Here is a 24,047-nt window from a genome sequence, read left to right as displayed (position 1 = left end):
CTGATGATACAATTGGCTGATTGCATTGATAGCATAAGTAATGAAGAGACAGTCTTTTGGAGATAGTGGACAGAGCATTCTGAAAGTCAACAAATCTGTAACTAAAAATTGGAACTTCTAGAGATGCAAACACATTGACAATATGAATAAGCAGTATTTTTTACAGACACACTTCTAATGCTCACCTGAGCTTGCTGATCTGTTTTCTTAAAAAACAAGCAAGCAAACAAAAATGCACAGCCAAGTACGTCATCAGTACTTCTAAAAAATGTACGCTAGATTGGTGTACTAAAACAAACAAACCCGTCCCTTGCCATCCCACTGCATTTTAGCATGTGAAACTTTACAATATAACTAGCACCAACGTGCATGTTTCAGGCAAAAGTCTAGTATCAGCACTGTTGGTTGCTGTAGCTTGTGGGGACCCACAAGTGAAAAATTAGCTTGCTAGGTGCAGAAAAACATCAGTGGATTTTGAAAATATATTGTTATTCCACAACCATAGCCATGTGTGGAAGCCTATATTAATTTCTTTTCAGTGACATCTTAAGCATGGATTTACTGACAAAAAGTATTACAGTGAGGCACAGAACCAGGTATTCGCCAAGGACTGAAGAGCTTGGGAGCTCAGGCACAAGAGTATCCCATGCCGTTTTGAAGTGTTCCTACACTTGAAAAGTTATAGTGGGGTTTTTTGTTTGGTGGGTGTCACGGTTTAACCCCAGCCAGCAACTAAGCCCCACACAGCCGCTTGCTCACTGCCCTGCAGTGGGATGGGGCATTCAGAAGGGTAAAAGTGAGAAAACTTGTGGGCTGAGATAAAGACAGTTTAATAGGGAAAGCAAAAGCCGCACACACAAGCAAAGCAAAACAAGGAATTCATTCACCACTTCCCATCGGCAGGCTGGTGTTCAGCCATCTCCAGGAAAGCAGGGCTCCATCACACTGAACTGTTACTTGGGAAGACAAACGCCATCACTCCAAATGGTCCCCCTGTTCCTCCTTCTTCCCCCAGCTTTATATGCTGAGCATGACGTCCTATGGTCTGGAATATCCCTTGGGTCAGTCGGGGTCAGCTGTCCCAGCTGTGTCCCCTCCCAACTCCTTGTGCCCCCCCCAGCCTCCTCGCTGGTGGGGTGGGGTGAGAGGCAGAAAAGGCCTCGGCTCTGTGCAAGCCCTGCTCAGCAGTAACTAAAACATCCCTGTGTTATCAACACTGTTTTCAGCACAAACCCAAAACATAGCCCCATACCAGCTACTATGAAGACAATTAACTCTGTCCCAGCCCAAACCAGCACAGTGGGTTTTTATTTATTTCAAGGCCTCACAGTCCTAAAAGCTGCTAGGGTACTGTAGTTTCAAGATTTCAATAGGCTGTGGGTTGTTTAGGTTTTTTAAAAGAGTTTTTCTGTGATTGCAACACTGTAGGTAATGCATGAGCCATGCCATTATGTCTTTAACTGCAGGATTATCCAAGGATGGGTGATCTTGTAAAGAAAAATGTTCTTTTTCTAGAAACAAGCAATGATTCCTTACATACACTGAATTAACAGATTTTTTTTTTTTTAATGCAGGATGGTTTGTTTCTTGCATGTGCAATAAACTCATTACACCTCCAATTCTACATTTCAGAGGAATTTGACGTAATCTTAGACATGGCTTCATTTCAGATACTCTGCAGGCTTTGTAGAGCTCTGCAGTATATGCTTAATGTGTTAGAATTGTCTAAGAATAGTTTAAAAACAAACAAACAAATCAGATAAATGATCATCCCTATCTAAGTAAGATGACCTGTACAGAACTCTTGGGGCTTGTGCACACCAATGCGTATTCACTTTCATATCAACCATAACTGCTGCTTTTCTTTTTGTTTCTGCTTTTAATGCTTAGCTTACTACTTTGCTCTTCTGTAACTTTATTTTGCTGGTGTTTTATATCTTCTTTGCTTCTTCATCTGGCTTTCTGCTTCTTGGGATGACTGAAGATCGCATCAGGAGTGTCAGTGCACCAGTGCTAGGTACTGTATCCAAACAAGATGCAACTTTAACATGAATTTTGCTGCTTACTTTTTTCCTTTCCTTTTTCCCTCCATTTCTCTATGAAATATTAATACCAAGTGGGCCATCCAGATTGAATTCCTTAAGTGCAGTACTGAAGTGAAGTAACAGCTTTTGCTGTATGGCATTCGGATGAGATTTCTTTTTAAGATACTTATTCCTGGTTTCATTCTGTTTTCACTGAAGTCAACAGAAAAATTCCCACTGATTTTGATGGAGCAGTTATGGTATTAAGAATAGGCAAGGCAAGAGTCTGAAGACCTTAAACTAAAATAACAATACTATTTTACCCAATGTTTTATTATTTTCTTTTTTGTATCAAATGTATGGCTATTTTTTTACCTTCTGAGCATGTTTTTTTAATACAAGAACAATTTTATAGATATTTTTACTTTTTTATTATGTTCTGCATTGAAAAGTTAGTCTTCCAGATAATAACTTTGTTAATAATTAGCATAAAATGTGGCTATATTACTGTTCTTAATGCAGGAGAAACAGAGAATGTGGATGGTACAGTAGTCTCGGATGACCTTTCACCTCTTTCTTCGGGAACGGATTCAGGTCCACAGTCTCCGGAAAACAGAAAGAGTCCAAAAGGGATCAAGAAAATCTGGGGAAGGTAAGGTTGTTTTGTTTTGTTTGGGTTTGGGGTTTTTTTTTCAGTGCCCTGTCAAAGCATTTCAGCTGAGAATGAATCTAGTTCTCAGTAAAAGCTACACTATCTACAGCAAGAATAAAGTAAAATTCAGGAAAAGAAGAGAAAGCAGCTCTGTGATTGTATGGGGGTGTCTCTGTACACATGGGTATAGAAAAATGGATGGTGGTGTTCCCAGCATCGTGCTGTTGGGAAAAAATAAGACTGCTGTCATCTTAATGCTAATAATTTAGAATGCCAACAGTTTCATTAGCTATGAAAAATTAAATGATAGTAAGTTGTTCATTACAGAAGGCATCAGGTAAAAAAAAGAGAGAAAATAGGAGAAACAGAAAGCAGGGGGGAGAGAAAATAGGAGAAACAGAAAGCAGGGGGACTGAGTTTTACTGTGTTCACTTTACCTGCTTCAGGACAGCAGACATTTACAAGTCTGGCCTCCAGTGTGCATTATGAATTGGACTGGAGGGTTATGACTGCTCTGCAGAGCTTTTTTTTTTCTTTCCTCAGAGTCAGGTCTAGACAGCGTTTGCCTGGAACTTCTTCAGCTACTACTTGAATTAGATATTTGTGGTTTACAGGAGGATTAATACAGCTTCTAGTTGTCACTATAGTTTCCATACGAAACAAATGTTCTCTGTTGCAAGCTAATAGTACTATCGTGGCACTCTTGTCTTGAAAGAATAAGAAGAACTCAGTCAGGTAACTTCCCTGCAGACGATCTGGGTTTGGCAGAGTTTCGAAGAGGTGGTCTCCGTGCAACAGCTGGACCTCGGTTATCCAGATCAAAGGAAACCAAAGGCCAGAAAAGGTAATGGTTCCTTCTTTACCTTGCACAGCATATTATGCGGTATTGTTAAGTGTGCTGAACAGCCAAACCCTCTTCTTGTGAAATATGCTTTTCCCAACATACTTCATTACACGTGGAATTCCACAACAACTGGAAAGAATTTCTCTGGTAGACAATGTATCCTGAGAAGCTCCCCTGTCTGCACTCCTTCAACTGCAGGTTGCAGCACTAGCTGTTTGTCAGAGTGTCAAAAATTTCACCTTGTTAAAGAACTAGAAAACTTATCATCTCCCATGGGAACACCTGCAAAGTGATGAGGATTCAGCGATTCCCTTTTTCCTCTTTTCAAATAGAAAATGGGAAATTCTTATTCGCAGCCCCCCCCCCCCCCCAACTGTTCACAAGTTGAGGCTGGGCAGCCAAATTAACAGGACACTAGTACCACAGCACATACTGCGAGAATGGCTGTTGGCTTTTATTATTGCACAGAACAAAGCACGCTAATACATATGCTGTAGTACTGCCTCTGGCACATGATGAGCTTTCTGACAATAACCATAATTCCTTCCTTTAAGACTTTTCAAACCTTTCTTGTACTTTTCAGTGACTACAATGCTCCGTTTGCTCAGTGGAGCACTGAAAGAGTTTGTAACTGGCTTGAGGACTTTGGTCTCGGTCAGTATGTCATTTTTGCACGGCAGTGGGTGACTTCAGGCCATACGCTGTTAACTGCGACACCTCAGGACATGGAAAAGGTAATAATCTGTAACTGTTTCTCTCAAGCAACCAAACATGTTGATTCTGTACAACCAGACCCCTTCAAACAGTTGGCAGTTCTACCTTTCTGAAATAGACACCTAATGAGATGAAAAGAGCCAGAGGCAAGGCAAACTATTTGTTAATGGTTATTGTTGCAGGAAATGGGAATAAAGCACCCACTGCACAGGAAGAAATTAGTTTTGGCCATTAAATCAATAAATGCAAAACAAGATGAGAAGTCTGCACAACTCGATCATATCTGGGTGACACGTAAGTGTTTGAACTGTCATGGAATTGTTTGGAAAGGAATTTGCCCCACTGCTATGGATGGGCTGCCTGACACATGTTTGTTTAAGCAGTTAGCAAACATCTTTTTAAGAGCACCAAGTTTCAACATAGTAGTATGAGGATTTTTGCGATGTTCTTGACATTGCAGGGATATTGTGGACAAAGCTGTTTGGTGGGAATTGATTTTAGGCTTCTGGTAAGAGGCTGTCCTTTTGAAAGGTGAACAGGTAGGATGAGCTACCTGAATGCCTCAGAAGGAGCCAGCCCAGACAAGAAGGGGAGAAGGGCTTCATTCTCACTGAACTGGATTTGGTACACCATTGTTCTTGTACCTGCAGGATGGCTTGATGATATTGGTTTACCTCAGTACAAAGACCAGTTTCATGAATCCAGAGTTGATGGGAGAATGTTGCAGTACTTAACTGTGGTAAGCTAAAATCCTTTTTCCTCATTTAACCAAATTTAACTTCAGAACGAGCACAGAATTTTACAATTTTCCTTTGAACATGAGCACTTCAAGTATTTTTTGCAAGACAGAAATAGCGCCAATAGTAACTCGTGTTGTGTAGCACATGATTACTATTCCTAAGGCACATAAAATAAGTCATAGGATATGTTATAGCTAACTTCTGCAAAGTCTTTCTTTCAATATCATGTAGCACGCCACAATTAAAGGTTAAATGACCTATTTTACATGCAGCTTCTGGAGTGCGTTGTTCTCCACACCAAGTTAGCAACGATATTCAGGAAACTAAAGACAAGCAGCAAATCCAGTAATTTGTACAGCTCTGACCACATTAGCAGCAAACCATGCACTACACATAGCCACTGTGTTTTCTTCCAGTTTCCCTGCCCAGGTTTAGATAATTAAGTATTTGGTTTTAACTGTGCTATGAAAAAAAAAAAAGCCTCATTTAGCTGTTATCAGAAGTACAGCTTTGTCTACGCTGCTTAAGGAGCCTTTGTTATAGGAGTGTGGTCCCTACTGTTCGATGGTTAGGTGTGTGTTGCTGGCTGCAGTGATCCTACCCACAACAGGATCTCAGCTAGATCAGAAACAGCCCAAGTATTTTAAAACTAGCCGTGACCCTGGGTTTTACTTAATAGGCTACAAGCTCTCCTTCATTTTTTAGCCAGGTCTTGCTATGGTGCAATGTTTCAAAAACAAAAACAAACAAAAATACCCAACAAAAACCCCCACCCTAAAAAAACCCTCTTTAAAATATAAACTTTTCTTTTACCTAAACCACAGCTACTGTGGTTTATATAAAACTACACAGCAAGCTTAAAATCTTTCTTCTTGGGGAAGGTACCTGTTTTCCTATGTATTCTGTGCCACTAAAAGGCGCTCTCCTTTACAGAATGACCTTCTCTTTCTGAAAGTCACCAGTCAGCTGCATCATCTGAGTATTAAGTGTGCCATACATGTGCTGCACGTCAACAGTTTTAACCCCCACTGTCTACGCAGGAGACCAGTTGAGGAGGTAAAAGAATGTTTAAATAAATTAATTTAAACAAGCACTAATTACCTGATTCCAGCCAAAGGGGATAAAAAGTTAGCAGTGTGCAATGATTCCATAGAATCACTGCTACTAGGGAATTGCATCTAAAGCAGTAGTTATGCTGCTTTCCAGCTCTGGAATGTAACATGTACTTACTGATAATAAAAATCTACTCAGTCCTTAAGCGCTTGAGCCACTTATTAGTTGAATCTCATGCACTTCTCTTCAGAAATTATCTGCTTAGTTTAAAGAAGTTAACTCAACTTCCGAGAGAATCATTTGGAATGTTTTGTTTGCCTGTCCTAATTTTTAACCCTCAAATACTGTAAGGTTTTTGCCTTACCTGGTCAGCATAGTTTATTCCTTAGTATTAAAGACTGACAATAATACTGTTCTCAAAATGCTCCCTTTTTTACACCTAGCATCCGTAATCTCTACTGTTATACTACTTGATGCAATATATGGGGTTTCATCTGCACTAGACTATGCCTGCCGACTTGTCAGAGGATGGCTGAAAGAGGCCTTGAACAGAAACAATACCTCAGAACACTGCTCTTTGAGGAAGAACGATGTTTTTATCTGAATTGAGGATACACATTGTGAACATGCAGTGACAATGCAGGCTATAGTGTCATCGTCTTTTCTGGTTACTTTAACAGAATAACGTTTCACCTTCTGAAGTAGTTCAGTGGTCCAATCACAGAGTGATGGAATGGCTCAGATCAGTCGATCTGGCAGAATACGCACCAAACCTTCGAGGAAGCGGAGTGCATGGTGGCCTGATTGTAAGAATTTGTTTTAACATTTCACTACATATCTACTAAAAATTGACACACTGTAGTATGAAACATCTTTTATCTGGTGTTTGTCAAGCAGGTGGAAACAAACACACCTGCAATGACAGCATGGTCAAGCCTTCTAAAGAGCCTCTTTATCTGATCCATGCATCTTAATTTTACAAAGGAAAAGTAAAATAAAAAAAGGAACTGCTAAAACATTTTTTTATGATCAAAGCTGAGCTGTGCATAAGTGTTTAATAGCAGTACATAAAAAAAATTAAAAACAAACTGTACTGTGGGAAAGTTACTTATTGATAAGGCATCGAGTGTTTCTTTGAGTGGTTTTAATAGAATTCTGAGCCACAGTAACTGTCCTGAACTCGCAGCAATCAGGAATGACATTTTTTTAAATTCAAACCATTCTGAACTATTTGCAGCTTAGTGAAGTCAGAGTTCTGAAATTCCATGATTCTAGTGCTGTAGAATTTTTGCAAAAATGAAACAAAAAATTTTGCTAAGATTTAAGTTTACACTCTCTGAGTAGAGCAGAAAATTCTGAAAACAAACTTGTTCAATCCAAATAGGTTTGATGATAAATATAAGCGTGTATTTGCCTGATCGTGCTCTGCATTTCTTAGGGCCTACTTTCATGTATTTCCCATTCAAACCCTAGTATCGTATTGTGAGTTATAAAAGGTCTAATGTAGATAGATAGCTTAGTAAGAATAAGAAATTCCTCTGATAAGCCCTGTAATGGTTTACTGTTGCAAATATTTAACCATTTAAAAAAATAAATATTCTGCCATTTTTAATAGATTCTCGAACCTCGCTTCAATGGTGACACGCTGGCAATGCTGCTGAATATTCCACCTCAAAAGACCCTACTGCGACGCCACCTAACCACCAATTTTAATGTATTAATTGGACCAGAGGCACAACAAGAAAAAAGAGAAATAACAGAGTCAACAGCATACACACCTCTGACCACCACCGCCAAAGTTCGGGTATGCACTGCTTTCAAAAAGGAGATATTTCAGAATTTCAGGTTTCCTCTCCCCTGTCTTATAAAGAAAATAAGGGACAAACATGGGCAGTGAGAGGTCAGTTCTAGGAGGAGCGTTACATTTTCCTTAATTCTAGATACCAAAGCATTTAATTTGTATCTGTTTAAATCAACTTCTGAAATAAGCATGCAATCCCTTCTGTCTTTTCTTAGAAGAAACACTATCTAAATGTAATTAACATCAACTGTAGCTCCCAATTTGAAAACAATGAAATTTATTTAGTTCAGAATCTACATACTTGAAGGACTAGGATATAGCAGTAAATCAAAAAGGAGAGGAGTTTGAATGTTTAAAGGACAACCTTATTTTCCTTATTCAAAACTTGTTGTGTTGTCTTTTTATTTTAGCCAAAGAAACTTGGATTTTCACATTTTGGAAACTTAAGAAAAAAGAAATTTGATGAATCAACAGACTACATTTGTCCTATGGATACAAACCCAGCTGCTACAAATGGTACTCAGAAAAACTACAGTGGATACAAAGGACTTAGTCCATTCACTGATAGGGAACTGGATCAGGTGGGACAGACAGACTGATGCCATTCTCATCTCATCCTCTCCATGCATTCCAAAGCTTGCAAATAACCAACTGTTAGCATATAACAAAGTATTTGCTACATCCGCATGAACTTACTGAGAAAGTATTGGCTATGGACACTGGAAAGAGTTCTATACTAAGAATGTCAGGTTAATTTTTTTAATCAATATCATAATAAAGTCATCCATCTTCAAGCCCTTTTTCAGGAATGTAACACCTTTACACTATGAAGATCAATGTATTTTGACAAATTAAGGTGGTGGTTGCAGTAAAAACAAGACTTTTGTACTTCTAGCTTTCATAATCTCAATAAGGCACACTACTTTTTTTCATTATCTTTATGGGTGGTTTTTAATGTAATAAATTTATTTGGACTAATTTGTACAAAGCTATCAAGTTATATATTAAAGTACAACTGGATTGTATATTTTTAACAGACATGAATCAAAGAATCCAACTGAATTTTTCTTTCATTATGTACAGTGGGGAGTAGTTACGCTTAGACAGTATATGTGAAAACAATGCATCAGTAATGAACAAGATCGTTAATAAAACCAATACTTAAATAATACACTTTTGATATGTAGTAGTGAACTTGTGAATGAAACTGATGTCTAGACATCACACAGACAAATGATGAAGACTAAAAACCATCAAATTTTATTCAACTTTGTTGTTGTGTAAAGGGATGTAAACCCTGAAAAATGGAGATTCTGGAGGCTTGTGTGAACTTTGGCAACACACAAGAGCCAGACAGAGGCAGCTGGGGTAAACTGTCCCTATCTCCAGTGACCTTAAGTGACATAAAAACAGTGTCAGCCTGATAAGAGAATGGTCACAAAATTGAAAAGACTAACTGTGAAAACAATCTTTTCATTTGCATGGTTTACTGCATCTAACATCTCATCTGTGTTATCTAACCATTGTCTTTTTCAATGTATACCTTAGTAAAATTAAGTACTGTTCCTAAGTAAATAGGGACAATACTAAATCCTGACTGTAATTTAGAACGGGTGTCCCACTTGCACAGTTAAGTGTCGCAAGTGAATGCATTAACTGTGAGCCCAGAGCTCTCACTATGCAGTTGGTCAAGCATTACAAAAATACTGGATTTTTCCTCTAGGAGCATGGTCTTTCAATTAAGCATGACTTCTGAGCATGCAGTGAAATCACAGTGCCCTAGAACTGATAACCTTTTTATATAAGAATAGGTAGGACTGTATCATGAAGGACTCCTCTTACTTTTTGCCTGTGAAAGAAGTATGATAAGTGTTACACCATCTAGAAAATTTTACTCTTCATTGATAATATCAGTTAAGCTTTTTCTTTTCTTGTATGAATTACAGCTCAAGTTTCATGGAATCAATCTTTCTTAATCAGGATTCACTCCTCTTATCTTTCAATGTGTTTTCATATACCTTATAGCATGGAGGCATTTTTGTTAATGTGCAGAAATCAGAGCTTTTAAACTTATCACAACTTCATTTGTCCAGGCACCAATACCTCCCAAAGATGCATGTAGAATGAATAAAATTGCACATACTGTCTGATTTGAACTAGTTCCTGAATACTTTTACAGATGGAACATTCAGAAGGAACAGTAATGCAAATAGGGGCTCTTTCTCAAGGCATAAGCCATCTTACGGTATGTACTGATTTCACTCTTGTTTTAAAAGTCACAACTGTATTCTGCTAGAATTCAGTGAAAGTTGGTTATTGCTGGCAGTAGTTAAGAGTAAGTGGGTCACTATTCTTGTTAAATATCTCTTTATAGCCTGGTTGCACATTCACAGTCCAAAAAAACCCTGCTTTTAAATTGCATTAGAAATTAAGTTTCATTTAGGCCTATTTTAAGTTTTCATGAACTCTGCTATCTCTTTGACCCAATGACAGTTGTTCATCCCCTTAAATGAAAACAATTCTTCAAAGATTTTGTAAGTAACCATCAAATGCCTCGATCACAGCAAAGTCTAGCAGAGGCACAGACTTCAAATTTACATGAGCTAAAACTCCATGGAAAACAAAACAAAAAAAACCCACACAAAAAAAGTTTACTATTAATTCCTGACTCTATAGCAGCTAATTTAAAAAAAAAAAGGTCAACTGAAAGGTATAATGAAAAATTACATAACGTAGCTGAGTCATATGCCACACACAAAATCTCTGTAGAGAATTTCCTCAAGTAAATAATAGTTTATTTAAAGCTGCATTCAAGAAATTTCTTTTAATTTTCTGTGGCTCTAACCCCCTCTGTTGTGAATCTGGTCTTATTACAGTTGGATTTCTTTAACTATAGGCCCCTAACTGAACATGCTTACTTGTTCACATCTTGTTTTTTCAGACAATGTTAAGCCAAGATGAAATGCTGAATGACAGCAGATTTTTAACACCTACCTTTGAAGACTGGAGATGATGTTTCAACATAACCAAGAACACTAATAATACCTCATGCCTGTCCAGAGGGGTGGCCAGGAGAAGCTTGATGCTGTGGTACAGAAAAGCTTTACCTCTTTTCTGCCAATGAGACTTACCACATAGCATTTAATATTGTCAATGTAGCAACGCATTACAGGTAACGCTGCTCTGCCCTATTTTCCATATTATGTAACATGAAATAGGTGTTGAGAGAGAAATGGTATTCATATCCAGAGTCTGGAAAGCCAAGACTAGCAACATTTTACTCACGTTTTATTCAGTCGTCTTTTACATGGTATGTTTACATACTGTTATATAAAAGATCTTTTGTAATTTTTTATTTTTATAATTAACTTGTAATGCAGGAATCATTTATACTCTTATTGTACCGTGTGGACTAATCAGAGCCACCTAGAAACTCAGATGGATGCTGGTGGGTGCAGCAGTAATGGCTCAGTAACTACTACTGCAGCCTTGCCAGAGACTGTTTCCCATAAAAGGATTTTAATCTCTCGCCCCTTTCATTAGCATGTCCTGCCCTCTTTTTATCCAAGTGTGTGCAGTGTAGAATGGGAAGAATGGAACATAATACTATCCATCAAGCCCCTGCTTTTATCAGGAGGATGACAAGATGGCACATTCACAAATCCTTACCCGACTCAAAAAGTTGCTGAACTACTACAAGAGGAAATGTAACTTTGAGACTACCAGGAAAACTGATGGACTCAAAAACTGGTGCTTCATTTGAAGTGATTTTTTTTTTTATCATGTGATATTTACATGTGCACTAAGATGTTTGCTATCAAGGAGAAATCACAACATTTAACTAATGTAAAATGTAACTTCAAGAATGGTGTTTGCTGTGCTCCGTAGGGTAAGGGCAACAATTTCCGGCATGATCCGTTGTTTGGTTTTTAATGACAGTTCTTTAACTAGAACTATTGAACGGGCTCTTTCTGTACATTGACATTTTGTCTAAAATGGCTAGTACTGACACACATGTGCAAGCATCAGCATGCTCATAAGCCTTCTGAATAATCAAAATGGTTCAGACGAAGTTTTCTGAGCCCCATACCTGGTTGGTCTGAAACATAGTACTGGCTCTCAGGAAGACAGGGATGGTAACAAGCCTATTTTCTTTCCATAGTTACACCTAATTAAACATATGGCTGCAAACAGCTGTGGGAACTGGAGCTTACAGTAGAAACACTTTTGTAACATTTGCATGAGAACTGGTGATGTTGTAAACAATATTGCTGTTCACTTTCAGTTCTCTTTTCATTCCAGCTACAGACAGATTTTCATAGAATACTTTAATGCTTGTCTCCTGTTGCTAAATACTGCTCTGCAATGTATAAAAAGTGACAAAGGAGCATCAGGCAAGTATCATAATAAATAGATCTGTTGCTATTCTACTGAGCTAGGCAGGCCTGCAGCACTGTAACAGAGGCAAATATGGCCTCTCACTACTTACTTGAGGGGCTGTTCGAGGGTGAAATTGTCTCCTTTACAGCAGCAATAACTTGTGGCATCTGTTGACAGGTGCCTCATGAATTAATAAGGTATTAACAAGATGATAGATGAAACATCAGAAAAGAAAAATGCTCAATTGTAAAGAAAAGACTTAGTATGTATATGGATGGTTTGCATTACTCTCTCCTTGCTGGCTGCAGGGTGTTGGTTTACATTAATATAGCCTGAGGGCAGGTCACTCCCAGCCACAACGCTCCCAAATAAAGGGGAAATCTTTGGTACTGTCCCGAGTATGCAGCAAGGGCTCTTCAAGAGCTATCAGTGGCACTTTTTAAAGGTGACCTATTCTAGTCCTGACTCCATGAGCCTCTCATGACAGACCCTGCACTGTACGGTCAGATCTTGGAAGCTAAACACGATTTTATTGTCCAAAACTGTAAAACTAAGACAATTTTTTTTCAATCACTGAACAATGAAATGATAATGGAAAATCCAAAGGAATGAGAAATCAGTCTACACATCAGCAAACTAAAAATGCTTAATAAAAGGTAATAAATGTACTAGTCAAGTACATCTCCAATCTGGCAATGCAATCAACACTAGTGACCAGATTATGTACTATGGGCATCTGAAATACTTTGTCAGGTTAATTAGCCAGCAGACTGATTACAGTACCACAAATAGGATAAGCTGCTCCAACAGAAGCAGCTTTAATATCACTGTGATATTCCAAGCAGATTTTCAGATTTCTTTTGATGATGTATTTGTAACTCAGTGTGTTGTTGTGCTAACTTGGCTGTGAATAGTCAATCTACAAAATTATTGATTTTTTTAATATATATATATAGTAAGAAATCCTAATTAGCATAACACTGGCATAAATGCTTATTTCTTGACTGTTATGAATAAATTCTGAATGTTCCTCCATCTCTTGCTGACTGTGGAATGATTCTAACGTAATTACATGTGGTTGATCTCTCATCAGGGACAGAATCACAGTCTGAATCCCTGTGTCTGTCTGTCTGTGTAGCATTATTGCTACAAATATAACTGATTAAGTACAAAACCCCTATGTCAAATTTTAACTAGTAGATTCCTTTTGTTTTGCTTTAGATGAATGAAAATATTTAGTAAACATATTCATTAGCATCTGAACAAACAAGTCTTCTAGCTCAGGGATTTGTCAGACCCTAAAACAAATGTAGTATAAACTAATTCCTGGAAATGAATACACAGTACTCCAGGCACTGAAGACTAAGAATTAAATGCTATGTAGTAAAAACACTAAGATGAGGCATTAGCCGAGTATAAGACCGACTCAGCATAGCTTACAATAGGAAGAAGCCGTGTTTTCTCATAAGCAAAGGAAATTTCTGAAACTGCCAAAAGAGCAAGCACTACACTTAAGAGAATGACATTCAAATGATATCCACCACTGGATAGTTAAGTCTGTATATGCAGCCCAGAACTTCTATATATAGTTGGCAGTGATTGTTTAGCTAAGGCTGTTAGAAGGCAGCATGAAGTGATGTAATCCTCCTGAATAAATTTCACACTAATGAGAATTTCTATTACAATAATAAGCAATTTGCATGTTACCCAAATTCTGTTCACTTTTTCAATAGCATACTGTGACTTCTTTCTTAGTCCCTGGTAAAGGGCTGTAAAACAGCATTTAAAAAAAAAAAAAAAAAAAAGACTATTCTTTGTACTCTCCTTCCCCAGGATTCACTAAATGAATTACCTGTAAAGCACAGTCAAATAATCCTAGTCCAGTTTTATAGCCATCTCTCACATTCCATACCCATGTTAACAAACAAGTGGTTTTATCTCTGTCCTATCTCTCTGATTACACTTATTTTTTTTTCTCAGAATTAACATTTCATACTAACTTAAGAGGTTAGACTAAGTTACTTCCCCACAATTCAAGATGATCTCTCAACTTCTTAGTTGAACATGCAAAGGTAATTATGAAGTTATGAACCACAGAAATTACATTAAGTGGTTAAAAACCACACACACCAAAAAAAACCAAAACAAAGAAATACTGCGCAGTTAGTTACATACCAGTTGTTCCTGTAGGAAAATACGCAGTCCTTATGAAAAGGTATGAGATGACATCAGCATTAATAAGAAAATGTACTGCTCTTGGGATAGCCAAGTTTGTCCAGGTTGGGCTGACACGCAAACTGAATCATAGGTGGTGGTCCACACATGAGAATAAGTGTCTCGCTGCCAGGGGAAGGGAGGTGGGTTTTAATCATGTCTGCAGTGACAAAGCCAGAACTGTACTTCCAATCTGAAACAAAGAAATTAAACTATTAATTTGAATCTCTGTACAGTTGGAAGACTTTTTAAACTGCTTATGTTGTACTCACAAAGAAGCTGAAGAATGAGCAAAGCTATGCCACCATCACTGCAAGCCAAGGGAGGGTTAAATCTCTCACTGAGCGCAAACCTAGTGGTCCCTGTCAACAGGGACAACAAGCATGTGGGTAAGAAGGATCTTGTTGATAAGACATGAAAGACTGTGAATAAATGATAGACTTAAAAGAAATTAGACAGCAGACAGGAATAAACAGGAAGATATCAGCTCTTCCAGTGAAGAGAGGTCACCCAGGGGCAGTTGTGCAGGGAGAGGTATTGAGACCTGTGCCATTCAACACATTGAAAAAAACATGGAAAAGAGATCGAGTGGTAAGGTGACAAAGTTTGATGATGACAAAAGTTCTACTGTGTAGTTAAGTGATAAGAGAAAAAAAAAATTTAAAAAAGAGGAAAGAAATGCTAAATGATTTCAAGCAGTATTATTGAATGCATCTGTCATTTAGTGAGCCAAGTAGAAAAAATAATCCTGCCTTCGCACATAAAAATATGTGCTTTAAGCTCATTTATCAGGAGCGAGATGTTGGGGTTATAAAAACAGCAGCAGTCAAAACGCATATGAAATCTTAAGAAGTATCAGGAAAGGAAAAGGGAACACAACGTCAAAGTAAAAATACAGTTTGCCTGCATCTTGACTACTGCTGTTCAGTTCTGATCTGCTCAGCTCAAAAAGGGACAGAGCAGAGCTGGAAAAGGTTGAGAGAACAAGGGTGAGCAATGTCGGGGAGACCAGCAATCTTCAGTATAGAAGAGGTGGGGCAGCAGGGGTGATTGATTGATAGATGTCTGTAAAATTAGTAACATGAAGACAGTTGGTAGGCACCTATTCACACTCTCTTCCGACACAAGAATTAAGAGGCAAATGCAAACCAGAGGAAGTAATTCTTCACACAAAAGTGCTAATGCTATGGAACCACTAACAGACTGCCAAAAGCTCACACACGCTCCAAAGGAGACACACTTAAGTTCTTACAGAAGTAGTCCACTGAGGGTTACTGTATCTGTAGAGACACATTTGGCTCAGAATTGAGAAATATTAAAGACTGGAAGAGTATCAAGGCCTGCTGATTACTCTTCTCTGGCCACCTACTCATGGCTATTGCTGACATGTACAGAACTTTGATCTGACTCAGTTTGGCTCTTATGTCTGTTAAATAAAAGCTCAGATCCCTTACAACATCAGCAAACATGAATACCCAAGTTTCAGAGGAGATTCCAGTAGAGTTCAACCTCTCCCTCCATTTCTAATTCAGTGCAACGCCAGCCTACAGTTAATGCCTTAATCTATACACATGGCAGCTGTGTTTTACCAGAATCTAATCTAGAGCTGCTGCAAAACAAAGATGTGCATGTACTATTTACAGGTATTAAGAAATCTAATGCCAACAAAATGCTAACATAACCTCATTCAGGAAATAGCCCAGAACAGCTGTAATTTTGCTGTAAAGTCCCAAAAACTGGCACATCCTGAAATACATCAAAAACAACATGTCTGACCCAACAGGAATTAATTATTAGTTCACACTTTCTAAGGCCCACCTGGTTTGGATCACTTTTCAAAACAGGTGTTGTGGTAAGGCTTGTTTTTGAGGGGTTGGGGGGCATCTGTTGTTTAAAAGTGTTAAGACAAGATGACCTGATATTATAGTAATGGCCCCTTGAACAAGAGCAAAACTCGTGACTGTTCTACAGCGACGAGCAAAGGCATTTCCAGCGTGTACCAGTAGCCTACCTTGTGGAGGTCTGTCCAGTGTATACCAAAGCGTGAACTGATCAGGATGCCTCTTAGCAATGTCTTCTAGCTCAGCTCTCAGTAATATATCTTTTTCTGTCTGCGAAATGAGACCCCTGTTTAGATCCAGACCATCTCAAGATGCTCTCTAATGTGAGCTCATCTGGCATTCAAAAAGACAAATGCAATGGTAACTCATTCAAACCAAGAAAATTTTTTTTTTCCCCCTTACATGATAGCTATTATCATGATAGGCTTCTGTAAATTCAGACCGAGAACAACAAAATATGAGACTTAATAGTCACCTAAACACTGTCTTAAAGATGGCAATTTGAACAACTTTTTAATCCAGGCTAAAATCACAATGAGCTGGGTTTGTCTCTGACCCTGGCAAATATGGCCCTGTACCAGCATGGTGAAGGTAACTGTAGAAACAGATTAAAGGAACAAAATCCTGCTTCCTTGAAATCAGTGAAGGAGCAAAATGAGTAGAGGGATCAGGATCTGTTCACACTATTTATTCCCTAATGTAGAAATTAGGGAGTACAAGTGAAACCATGAGGAGCCATCTTCAAAACAGGTAAAAGATGATCATGGGAACTATGACAGCACCACACAAGTATTTATAAAAGTATGGATAATTAAAATTATAAAGTTATGGATAATTTATTTATTCCGTTTCTCCTCCTTAAATCATTTTAACCCAAGACAATATATTAAGAGCTTACATAATAACCATTTCTTGCTCCTCCCTATACTGGTCATTTTTAAATGTGCTATCTCAGATAATATTTTCTCATAAATGGTTGGGTGAAAATACAAACCCAAAGACACCAGAAGAGTATGAAACATGCAGAGCAGTGTTTTCTCTAGGGGTCAATGTCCCATCAGTTTAAAAAGCTCAGAGGCCAGCAAAAAAATTAGGCCATTAAAGAAGGACAAACAGACGAGTCAGCATACTCACCTGATTTGCAAAAAGAAGGTAACATTTTGTGGAGTCCTTAGGATCATTTGTGATACGACGAATCAGCTGCAACATAGGAGTTATTCCTGTTAAAAAAAAAAAGTGGTTAAAAAATTGGCATTTCTTCCCACGGCTGCAGTTTCAATATTAATGGTGCCTTCCTTCAGTCTTCAGTGGGAGCTTACTTTGCACAGGACTACATACCTCTAAATTAATCCATGCCAAATGCAGAGGTTGGGGGTTTCTATTATTACAAATCGTTTCAGAACAAAAACAAAACCACGATACTTGTATCTGGGGCTTTCCCCTTCAGCATTCTCTATCACATACAGTAATTTTACCCTCAACACATTCTCCTAAAATATTTTTCGTCATTGGGACTGAAGCTCAGAGAGATTAAGTGACTTCTCTGAGGTCACATGGTAAATCAAGACTAAAACTCTGAAGTAGCTAGCTCCCAGGACTGAGCTCAAGCCACTGGAAAGCCTCAGTGTTGCCAAACACTCATGAAAAGAAATACAGGTTTAAGTGCTCTGCTGCTAAAGTACAGTGTTTGATACTCCCCACGTGCATCCATAAAGACATCTTCATTCTCTAGATATTCCATATGATGAGAATAGTTTTACCTGTTCCTCCAGCTATCATCCCAAGATGCTTTGCAAACTTTTTCTCTGCTTCGGACTTCTTATGGGGCTTGATAAGAAAGGTACCTAGAAGAGATAGTCAAAACCTGTAGGTACGTTAACCCCCAAACAAACATGGATACAAATTCCATGGGAATAAATTACTATAGCCTACCAATTAATTAGGACAGATCTTCTGGAAATGCTAAACGGACTCAGCACAGCATTGAGCGCAAAGAGTAGAAACCTCTTTGTTTCTGTGAACTCCAATCCTAGCTTTGAACAACTGATTTACTCCTTCCCTGCTACCCAACATCATTTATTATAAACTCAAGAATTCCCACATCACTGCCTAGAACACAGCTCGGCAGCTGTGAATGTTGGTGGTAGCTAAAGCTAATCACAGCCCCTACTACAGAAAAACAGGTTTCTTAGGCCATCTTCATCATCCTCACTTGCACCATGGATCTAGCCATTTGTGTGCATCCACATTCAACGGAGTTGTAATTAAACCAGCATCAAGCAAGAACCCTGGCAAAGATAAGAAATCAGGAATGTTGGAGCCTTGCATACTTTTATCAAGTACTTTATTATTGTAATTCATTTCCAGTTAATGAAATCCCCATGACACTTGCAGTCAGCTAGGTGACAGCCTTCTAGCCTCCTGTGGTGAGAAGACCTTGCCAATTTCTGCTCTACACCTGGGTATACCATTGCTTCCAAACTGTCACAAAACCAGACAGTTCATAATTGAATTAATCTCCAAGGACCAAGCCAAATGAAAAGCTCATGAAAAGTATTCTATATGACAAGCACTTGACATACTCCAATCTTTAGAGATCTGTAACTAGTAACAAGCTTTCTTAGCTACTACTTTTTATACCAGCCAAACATTTGTAAAACATGCATCGTTCGTTTCCTCTGAGATATAACAGATTCATCAGTATATTAAAGGTCATGATCCAGAGAAGCACTGATCACTTATCCCCCTGAAGTAACAGTCCCTCTCAGTCAAGATCAGTGCAAAATCCTTCACTTGCATCTTGAAAGAGGATTACTTCTCTGAACTTATTTCCTCCTTGTCAACTCAGACGTGGTTTAATCACAAAATGGAGCTGGCTCTCAGTCAGTGGGTTATTCAGTAACAACACTGAGATTCTCAGAGTGCATTTTAGGCCACAGCCTCCCTTGTTTAAGAAGTATCTGGAACATCTCCCTCCATATGTATAGCTGAGGTACTATTTCCAGTGCAGCCTTCTCAGTAACACAATGCAATAGCGATTTTTTCTGATTGAATTATATGGTCCCAGGAGTGAGACAATAACCAGCTATTCCTCACAGGAAGTAAACACAAAGTACTCTTTCCCATCATAGCAGTTCTGATAGGCTCTTGGTCAAGACTAGGAATGGTGGATTTTTCTCTTTCCCACTTTTTAAAAGAAGATACTCTACAAAGTTGTCAAGTTTTATAAAACACCTCTGAAAATAACCAATACAAGTTCCTGCCTTTTGCTCTCCCACCTTCATGTCACAGTACCTGACCCCTTATAGACAAGGAGCCCATTTGGCCCTCTGAAATCAATAATATCTCCAATCTTCATGTCATCTAGGTACTGGGACATCTTCCCACCTTCTGGAAACTTGGGATTCACATTTTTGTGGTACACCTGTAAAAACAGTAATTTGTATGATACCAACCACTAGCTTTCCTGCAGACAATATTACTAACTGTAGAACACAATATTGCAGGTCTGAAATTTAGCATCTGAGAAAGAAATCGCAACAGTTCTTTGCTCTCAGTTATCTGTTGCGCCTTGCAACAGGAAGCAGCCAAAGTAAGTAAAGTGCTCTGTCATGCACGTTCCTATGCTCTCTGCAAACAGCCAGGCTAATAGGAATAAGTGGCAGGCAGATTACATACTGGTGCCCTCATTTCACTATCGCTCCAGCAAGAACCTTATGTCACCCCATTTTTGTAGTCGCTCCTTCTGAAAATAGCATTGCTGCATCTTTTCTTTTTAAGGGTCTCCCAGAGACTCCAGCCACATGATAGCTTCTTCACCTTTCAAAGCATGTAATAAGCATTAAGTAGTTAATAACCATTCACCATACTTGCAACATGAAGAACAAAGCACATGAAAAAAGCCAAGATTTTTGCCTAAGGACAAACTCTACTGTAGAAAAGGATTAGAAAATCCAGAAGTCCTGGGATCAAATCATCCTACATTCCCTAGCTTAAAGGATTTCCCTTGTTTCTGTATCCCATTTTCTTAATCAATAAACACATCAGCAATAACTTCTGATGCTTACAGACGTGTAATTGCAATCTCTGTAGCATCATCAAAAATAGCAGTTCTTATTGACTTGTTTTCTACTTACAGCTATTAGCACTATTAGTAGCAGCACAAGCATCCTGAGGCAGAGTGATCGCTATTTGTGTGTTGCCAAATAAAAGATACTAGGAAAGGTCCTGCAGTACTGCCAAGGAAGTGATTCCCTTCTCCATCTACGCTACCTCTGCTATCTCTCAGTGACATACAACAGATACACAGGACACAACTTACTATTCAAGGATAATGTGAAATGAGTTGTTTGCCATGCAGTCATCCTATTTGAAAGAAGATCAATCAAAATAAATTCTATATTTCACTAAAATGAAGTACTTTCCTTCCTTCCAGTTAGCAATTTATCTATATTAAAGGAAACCAAAATTTACCTTAATAATTAAATCAACATAACCTTTTGTCTCGTCACTGGAAACTGGGGTATAGGCTCGAATCACCAGATTACCATCAATTTTTGCAGAAAGATAAACATGTTGGCCTAAGGAGAAAGAATTACAATCTGATTATTTATTTTTTCATCCCTGAAGGACAAGACAAGAGAGAAAAGCAGGTATTGTAACCCGTTAAACACAAGCAATGATAAAGAAAAATCTTTACCTTGTAAATGCTGTATAAAACATCTAGTCTCTTTTCTTTTTTCAGCTAGAGTTTCTGGAGCACAGGGTAACTGAGGAGAGCTGGTACGTTACAGAACCAAGGATAAGATACGACTAAACTAGGAAATTTATAGTAAAATAGTGATACAGAAAGTTTATTGCTCATTCTCAAGTGCTCTCTGTATTTTGGGTTCTGCTGTTCTCATATTCATTAATGAAGTGGAAGTCAGGACACACCAGTTCACACAGGCAAAGAAGTAAGTATTATGGTTTAATAGCAACAATCTCTCAGAGCAAAATTCCCAGAGATTCTGTACCAAGACACCAAGAACAAAGCCTCGGGCCATATTCCTTCTCTGTAACTCCTGCCTCTCTAATGCTGCGGCTTCCACAGCATTGGACACTGGTGTCCACAGAGACCTCTTTGCCCAACCTAATGCTCCAAAAGGCAGACTCTAAAAGGCACCTGTTTCTGCTGATTAAAAGAACTGAAAACTCCTTGCCAAGAGTAGTCTCCTCAGCCAGACAGTACTAACCTAGAGAGTTGTATGGAAAAACCAAAAGCAGGAACAGTGCTGGCAGAAAACACTTTTGTTTTTAGCAAAATGATCCTGGTAAAAAGCAGAAGGCAGGAATCTCCCAGGAAGTAATCTAGCCCATACAGTTTCACAATCCGATTCCTAAATTCTTAAGAATAAAGTCTGGATAAACACAAGTATTGCAGGGCACATCTCAATTTGTTTCTCATTTGTCTAGTTAATATGGGCAGTTCAATTATACTTTCCCATACAAGCCAGAAGAGAATTTGGAGAAAGACTGCTGCCCTTGACAGGCACATGCAAGAAGGACATGCTCACAGCATGGAATGGGAAAGACCCTGACACTTGCCATACAGCAAGCGAAACAGTGAAACACAGTACAGAACAAACAGGGCTACATCTGCCACATCTGCAGATCAGAAGACCGTGCCTGAAATGAACATCAAACCCTAGTCTGAAATGAACATCATGCTACAGAAAGCAAGAGAAAGTCGTATGCGTACGTATGTATGTAAATCAAAGGTAAGTGCATGCACAGAATAGTTACAAGCTTTCCAGCAGAAGAGTTGTTCTCTCTCATTTACAAGTGCAACTGTATTTGTCAAAAGCATGAGAGCAGTTGACAATAAACTCAGGGCACCAGATGGAAGTAGAACGCAAATAAGAAATATGAAAAAGCTTTGACAGATACCATTGTTGCTTATATCCCAACTGCTGATAAATTCCATCAGACTCAGTTCAGGTGCTTGTTCTAATCTACACCACACAATTTAACACAAGCAGAACAAAGCACACACAAAAGACGAGAAATACAACCCTTTGGGAAATCTGACGTTTCTCTTCGACACAGCAGCATTCAGATGAAGCTTTTTACTCCTTTTGCTAAGCCCTAAATTCCCAAACAGTCAGAAGTCCAAGAACTATGAGTACAGTTATAAATCCTAAAACCAGAAATATATGTAATGAAGTGTTTTCAGTACTTACCTACAGGTAATCCTAATATATGATCTGGTGAAGGTAGCCCAAATCGGAATTTCTTAGTATCATGACTGATTTCCTAAAAAACCAAGCAAACAAAATCAGAATGAGGTGAACATCACCACTGCTTTGAATTTCAAACTCTACTCAGCACGATGTGCTTTAGTAAGCCTGTTTTTTGTTAGCATGCAAGCCAAATGCTAGGAAGGGACGCAGAAATGGCTTGGAAAAATAAAGTTTAAATAGATCAGAAGTTTTGGAAGCAGTCTTTTCCTCTTTAATTCCACAAGGAGTGACTTTTGCCTGTCTGTGCAATCCCTACAGCACCTTTACATAAAGAAAATCTGGAAACCCTCTATTGCCCAAGGCCAGTGAGCACATTTCATAATTTGTGGCCAAAGATCAGGCAAGACAGGACGTGCAGAAGCACAGGCTGCTAGGATTACTTCTCACTGAGGCACACCGGACAGCCACCAAGGGAGAAACACGGCTCTAAACTAGGACTTACACATACAAAGAAACGAGCCTCCCCTCCACTTGAGACAACTGTAACACCGTAGCGTAGGCATAGCTGCTTTTAAGAATCCTGCTCTACCCCAGGGAAACACTGCAGCCTGGCTGCGGGAGTCTCAGCCGCCCCTCGAGGGCTCCGCGCACTTCTCTGGCCCCGAAGCCTGGGGCAGCCCATGACCAACCGCCCCTCAGACTCCCCCCGCCCCGGCCGACGGCCCAACCGCCCCTCAGACTCTCCCACCCAACGGCCCAGGCGCCCCTCAGACTCCCCCCGCCCCAACCAACGGCCCACCCGCCCCTCAGACGCCCCCGGCCCCCGCCAACGGCCCAACTGCCCCTCAGACTCCCCCCGCCCCAACCAACGGCCCACCCGCCCCTCAGACGCCCGCCGCCCCCGCCGACGGCCCCGGCGCCGCCGCCCGCCCCGGCCGACGGGCAGCAAAGGGTCCGGCAGGACCGGCCGCAGAGCCGGGACGAGGGTGGGGGTTCGGGCGCGCCAGGCCGCCGGGTCACCTCTCTGTCCACCAGCCGCAGCGAGTATTTAGCGAGGGGGTCCCGCAAAGTGACGGGGCCGCTCGCCCTCCGCCCCGTCCCTCTGAGCAGCAGCAGCAGCAGCAGGGCAGATGCAGCCACCACGACCACGGCGACCGCCACAGGGGCATCCTGCGAGGAGAAGGGCAGGCGGTCAGGGGAACGAGCCCGCCGCCCCCGGCCCGGCGCCGGGGCTGCCCCGGGCCGCCTCCCTCCCGGCCCCTCACCGCAAGCGCCTCCATGGCGGCAGCCGCCCAGCGAAGAGGCACGGCCCCACCTGCGCCCTCTGCAGCCCGCCCCGGCCCGCCGCGGGGCTCCGCCTGCCGCTGCCCGGCCCGCGTGGGGCGGGCGCGGGCGTGGGCCCGGGCCCATCCCCGCACAAGGCGCGTAACGCCTGCCGGGCCGACACAGGTTACCCTGGGAGACGAACTCCCGTTTGCGGTGTCCAGTTCGCAAAGCTACGGCGTGGTTAGGAATACTTGGCGGTTTATCAGCATTTCACGCGTCCCGCGGGCGGGTCTCGCT

The 24,047-nt window shown here is 40.1% G+C and overlaps 2 protein-coding genes across 16 annotated transcripts in view; one reads left to right on the top strand and one right to left on the bottom strand.

The window, feature by feature from the left end:
- The window catches only part of PPFIBP2 (PPFIA binding protein 2), a 116,326-nt gene extending 103,017 nt beyond the window's left edge, over positions 1–13,309 (top strand). For 9 of the 10 annotated variants that reach the window (XM_052810535.1, XM_052810537.1, XM_052810539.1 and 6 more), the window contains 12 exons: positions 1,985–2,017; positions 2,547–2,676; positions 3,392–3,520; positions 4,104–4,254; positions 4,417–4,528; positions 4,885–4,973; positions 5,908–6,030; positions 6,708–6,833; positions 7,643–7,831; positions 8,239–8,409; positions 10,008–10,073; positions 10,770–13,309. In XM_052810535.1, coding sequence (XP_052666495.1) covers positions 1,985–2,017; positions 2,547–2,676; positions 3,392–3,520; positions 4,104–4,254; positions 4,417–4,528; positions 4,885–4,973; positions 5,908–6,030; positions 6,708–6,833; positions 7,643–7,831; positions 8,239–8,409; positions 10,008–10,073; positions 10,770–10,841 — 1,391 coding nt within the window. In that variant the 3' untranslated portion in view covers positions 10,842–13,309. The remainder of the gene's footprint in view (positions 1–1,984; positions 2,018–2,546; positions 2,677–3,391; positions 3,521–4,103; positions 4,255–4,416; positions 4,529–4,884; positions 4,974–5,907; positions 6,031–6,707; positions 6,834–7,642; positions 7,832–8,238; positions 8,410–10,007; positions 10,074–10,769) is intronic. The other variant, XM_052810538.1, reaches the window with a different exon arrangement.
- The window catches only part of LOC128152364 (NADH-cytochrome b5 reductase 2), a 33,805-nt gene extending 9,966 nt beyond the window's left edge, over positions 1–23,839 (bottom strand). For 3 of the 6 annotated variants that reach the window (XR_008238630.1, XR_008238629.1, XR_008238633.1), the window contains exons 1-9: positions 23,750–23,839; positions 23,505–23,654; positions 22,485–22,557; positions 20,737–20,843; positions 19,558–19,687; positions 18,024–18,107; positions 17,398–17,483; positions 16,434–16,533; positions 14,384–14,615 (exon numbers count right to left, since the gene is read on the bottom strand). Coding sequence is in view for 1 of the 6 variants with exons in the window: in XM_052810564.1 (XP_052666524.1) it covers positions 14,443–14,615; positions 16,434–16,533; positions 17,398–17,483; positions 18,024–18,107; positions 19,558–19,687; positions 20,737–20,843; positions 22,485–22,557; positions 23,505–23,654; positions 23,750–23,764 (918 nt within the window). In the remaining 5 variants the exon portion in view is untranslated. Of the gene's footprint in view, positions 1–2,571; positions 2,668–7,712; positions 7,889–8,573; positions 14,616–16,433; positions 16,534–17,397; positions 17,484–18,023; positions 18,108–19,557; positions 19,688–20,736; positions 20,844–22,484; positions 22,558–23,504; positions 23,655–23,749 lie in introns of those variants that run through there. The other 3 variants (XR_008238631.1, XR_008238632.1, XM_052810564.1) reach the window with 3 other exon arrangements.
- Between the last annotated feature and the right edge of the window lie 208 nt (positions 23,840–24,047).

Source organism: Harpia harpyja, chromosome 16, assembly GCF_026419915.1.
Source record: "Harpia harpyja isolate bHarHar1 chromosome 16, bHarHar1 primary haplotype, whole genome shotgun sequence".
Taxonomy (NCBI): Eukaryota; Metazoa; Chordata; class Aves; order Accipitriformes; family Accipitridae; genus Harpia; species Harpia harpyja.
Note: the sequence above shows the minus strand (reverse complement) of the source record. Positions and strands in the feature narration are given on the sequence as shown.